Source organism: Dipodomys ordii, unplaced genomic scaffold, assembly GCF_000151885.1.
Source record: "Dipodomys ordii isolate 6190 unplaced genomic scaffold, Dord_2.0 Scaffold85, whole genome shotgun sequence".
Classification (NCBI taxonomy): Eukaryota; Metazoa; Chordata; class Mammalia; order Rodentia; family Heteromyidae; genus Dipodomys; species Dipodomys ordii.
Window position 1 is genome coordinate 5,076,347 of NW_012267301.1, and position 4,801 is coordinate 5,081,147.

Below are 4,801 nucleotides of genomic sequence, written 5' to 3' on the forward strand. Positions count from 1 at the left end.
AATAATTTCTTTAGTGTTGGGAGGATGAGCGGGTCTGGAAGCTGTCACATAAGCAAGCATTGAAATGCAGATGTTTAACTGACAGAGAAGGAATGAGTATGTCTTACTTAAAAATTGGGGCTGTCTTTGTAACAGCTTGGGTGCTGGTGGCTCATGCCTGTAAAACTAGCTCCTCAGATGGCTGAGATCTGAGCATCCTGGTTTCAGCTGGCCCAGGCAGACAAAAGAAACACTTATCTCCAGTTCACCAGCAAAAAACAAACAAAACAACAACAGCACATAATTCAAAGTATGGCTCAAGTGTCAGAGCACCAGCCTCAAGTGCAAAAGCTATGAGGAAATACTCAGGCCCTGAATAGCAGCATAAAATAGAACAAAAATCCAGAAAACAAAAATAGGCTCTCCAGACTATATACTCCAAAGGAAGGAGTCTCTAGAAATGAAAATTGTACAAAATGAAACTTTGGTCATTGCTTTATTCATTCTTTCCAGGAGTTACTGTGTTTTAGGGCATGCCATCTGTGACTGGGAAGCGGGTGGTCATCTGTCCCCATTGCCGCCTTCTCTCTTCCCCCAAGGTCACACGAGGTGTGACAGGGCCTCCTGAAAGTCAGAAGAATAGTCATACACATAGGAGTGGTACACACATAATTTATATGTGTCAAAAATAAGTCACTCTCATGATCCCATTTGGCCAGGATTTTGCTGATGTGGAAACAAAGATTTGGAATGGTTGAGGCCCACCCAGAAATCACATAACCTGGCACAGCTGGAATTGTTTCCAGCTGAAATGTAGAAACTGCACTTTCCATGGGACGTGCAGACTTGGTGACTACAGTCAGTAAAAGAAAAACACCATTCACCAGGTGCAAACAGGATGGAGTGGGGCTGGACCTTCAATGACCAGTCCCTCCCCCTTGGCAATCAGCCCTGCAGAGTGTAATTACCAGTAGTTTCTTCACAGCTTCTGAAGCCTCTGGGCCCAGCTCATCTACACACTTCTTTAGTCCGCTCACAAGGTGCTCTACCGAGATGCCCAAGGTCTTCAGAAGAAGCTTTAATGGATCCTGGAAGGGAAGAATGCTTTCCAGAGGTAAAGGTAACACTTTGTCCACAGTCTGGGATACACTATTGAGGAAGAAGGCAGTAGCTGAAAAGGAAAAGAGAAATAAATACAACAAGCTCATCCTGCCAGTCTGTAACTCCAGCTTCCCATAACAGCACCATGCCAGACCCACATATCTGCATGTCCCATGAAGCTTCTGCCTCCAGGCCTCTGTACTTGTTGCGCCTTCTCCCCAGGACTCTTTCCACCAGATAGCTACAAGTCTTCCTCACATTATCTGGGCTCTCATCATTTGTGACCATTGTATCAAAGCCTACAGTGTCTGCTCTATCTAAAATATTGCTGCTATCTTTCATGTCTTCATTTCTATTGTTATTTAAATTATTATTATTGTCACAGGGATTGAACACAGGTGCTATTTTTGAGCTTTGTTTACTCAAGGCTAGCACTGTATGACTGGGAGTCACAATGCCACTTCCGGTTCTCTGGTGGTTAATTGTAGATCACAGTTTCATGGACATTCTTGTCTGGGCTGGCTTTGGCCTGTGATCTTCACATCTTAGCCCCCTGAGTATCTAGTATTACAGGTGTGATCCTGTCATTAGTGTAGGTTCCAAGAAGAACTTAGGTTTTGGCTGGATGTTGATGGCTCACACCTGTAATCCTAGCTACTAAAGAGGCTGAGATCTAATGATCACGGTCATAGTCAATTTGTTTTCTTAGAAATATTTTTAGCTCTTCTTCCAATTTACAAAATGAGTTTTTATAATTTTCCTTCATTCTCAAGCTACTCAGAAGGCAGTGATCAGGAGGATTATGGCTGGTGGTCAGTTTGGGGAAAAGGTTAATAAGATCTATCTCAATCAGTACAATGCTGGGCATGGCACTGTGAACTGATCACTTCCGCTACACAGAAAATGTAAACAGGAGAATCACAGTCCTGGTTGCCCCAGCCATAAATGCAAAACTTCATCATTCATAAAAAATTATGACATTAAAAATTCTTGGGGCATGGCTCAAGTGGTATAGCACTTGCATGGCCAGCACAGGGACCTGAGTTCAAACCAGAGGACCACCAGAAAACAGATATAAATGAAGCCTGTGCTTCATTTCATCTTCTATCACCTGTCTTCCCTTGAAATCTCTCCCTATTTCTACTGGCATCTTTATCCCTAAGTTTTTGTCTTGGCCATTAGAGAAATAAAAGGACAAGTATGCTGCATCCAGAAATCCAATACAGCCTAGGGTACTTCAAGATGTATGCAGGCCACAGAGCAGCCAAACACTCAAAACCAGCCAAAGTTACAAATTCCTCCACACATTCCAATGTTCCTCCAAACATTGCCAGTATAAGTATATGTAGGCAGCACTTGATGTCATGATTAATCCTCATGCAGCACCCACTACAAGTTGTGAATGTCTTCTGTGTCTGTGTTCATGTCTTTCTGGAGGGAAGGTTGTCAAAGCTTCCTGTCCTCTCAGGGAGCAGTGGCTACCACAGTGCATTTTCCTGAAGAACAAACGTTTATCTTCTCAATAGCCAGAAATGATTTCGTCTAAAACAAAGTAGGTCAATTCTGATTCTCTCCGAGCTGCCAGTGTCTGTGTCTTAATTTTGAAATTAAACTCTTCCACAGAAATGGAGAGACAAAGGGTGAACAAATGCAGCAGTGGCACTCACTAGACACTATGTTGAAAATGAACTATTCAACTTGTAGGTGGGGAGGGGAGGGAAACACTGGGAGAGAGCAGGGGAGGGTAACATTGTCCAAAAAGAAATGTACTCATCACCTGACTTATGTAACTGTAACCCCTCTGTACATCACCTTTTTAATAACAATAAAAAACTTAAATTAAAAAAACTCTTTATCACTAAGCATACCCCTAAGACTCTATCTATATATCTCATCACACATTTACAACAGTAAATAGTATTAAAATAATATTACAATGGTATTGTAGTAACTTCTTAAGTAGTCATATCTCCCTTACCTGTAAAACAGTTACCAGCTTCCTGGCAGACTTCTGTAAGACTTTCCTAAGAATTAAGTTTCATGAGAATAATCTAACAAGCCAGTGATATAGATCACCACATAAAACAAGACAATGGTCAGGAGGTTTGACTCCTTCCAGAATCTATACGTAGCCCCAGAGCAAATAATAGCTGCTGATTATATGAGCTGTAAGTGCAGCTGCTTCAGGAGACCCAACATGGCTGTCTTGGCTAATTGTAGGTGACAGCAACAATGACCCCCTGTACCTTCAAAAGCATTGAAGAAGAAGATGGTCAGATTCTGACTCAAGACAAGGGGGAGAAAAGACAACAAAAGTCCAGCAATGAAGTATGCTTCAATCCCTTCAGCACTGACAAACTTTCTCTGTAGCATTCATCGGGGATCGTTCTAACATTAGCTTGGAGAGCAGACGATTAAAGCTCTGTGATAATCTTTCCACATTACCATTTTCTGTGGTTCTAAAATGGCTTCTAGCATATTTTGCTTGCCAGTGAACCACGTTTTTACCAGCTGGTAACCAAAAACTACAGCAATATCATACATTCCAGAACACTTACTCGAGTAACTACAAATGCTGAGGGTCACTAATAAGAAGACAGCTAGCAACTTCATGGCAGAGATCTGCAAGGCTTTCCTTGAGATTAAGTTCAACCAGAAAGCTGTGGATCCACCAAGCCAGGGATTTTGATGGCCATACAAAGTATGTGACAATTGTCTATGTTCTCACACATATTTATACACACACTGTGAAACTGAACTCATTCACTCCTTCCAGAGTCAACTCACCAGAGAGCCTAAAGGTCATGTTTCCTCACCAAACATAGGAGAGGGTTTTCTATTTTCCCTCATCTTCCCACGAGAAACAAAGCCCTAAGTACAAGTATTCTTGAGTAACTCTTTTGCAATGTCTCACAAGGAAATGATGAAGGAAGGTAGAAATTCCTAAGGATCCTTCCCTGGAAGAACCCCGGAGGATTTCTGTTTGGATTGAAAGGTCTGTTTTTCTCAAGCTTCATTGCTTTCCTTTATTTTATCTATTCATTTAAAATTTGGATAATTATATTCCCTGGTGAGCTTCTCCAGGGAATTGTAAGGACACCCCAGTCCTTCCACAGAGTTAACTTTACAGCTTTACAGAGGTTCAGGGGGCGTTCTTTGGGGATTCTGCTCACCATACTCACATCTTTATTCTGTCACCAGATCTGCTGTCTTTCCCATTGTCCTCTGGTTATCTAGGGAAATGTGAAGTATGTCTTTGTTGTGCTTCCCTCCAGAACATTACAATGTCTTTTGAAAACCCTAAGATTCAAGTTTTACTCTGTATATGATCTTGGATTGGCATTTGAAATCCATGTCATCTAAGATAGGGACATAAGGCCACGTGTCAGGGGCTCATGCCTGTCATCCTAGTTACTCAGGAGGCTGAGATCTGAGGACTGTGGTTCAAAGCCAGCCCAGGCAGGAAAGTCCGTAAGACTCTTATCTCCAAATAATCACCAGAAAACTGGAGGTGGTACTGAGTCTCAAAGTGGTAGAGCACTAGCCTTGAGCAAAAATGCTCAGGGAGGGCTGGGAAGGTGGCTCAGTGGTAGAGCACTTGCCTTGCATGCATAAGGCCCTGGGTTCGATTCCTCAGCACCACATAAGCAAGAAAGAAAAAGCCAGAAGTGGTGCTGTGGCTCAAGTGGTAGAGCGCTAGCCTTGAGCTGATGAGCTGAGG

General features: G+C 42.5%; 1 protein-coding gene across 1 annotated transcript; it reads right to left on the minus strand.

Moving 5' to 3' along the window:
- Nucleotides 1-579: 579 nt before the first annotated feature.
- On the minus strand, nucleotides 580-3,693 carry Scgb3a2 (secretoglobin, family 3A, member 2). The gene is made up of 3 exons (XM_013025544.1): nucleotides 3,639-3,693; nucleotides 948-1,150; nucleotides 580-603 (listed from the first exon to the last, which is right to left on the minus strand). Exons 1-3 carry the CDS (start codon nucleotides 3,691-3,693, stop codon nucleotides 580-582), a joined length of 282 nt encoding a protein of 93 aa, XP_012880998.1.
- Nucleotides 3,694-4,801: the final 1,108 nt, after the last annotated feature.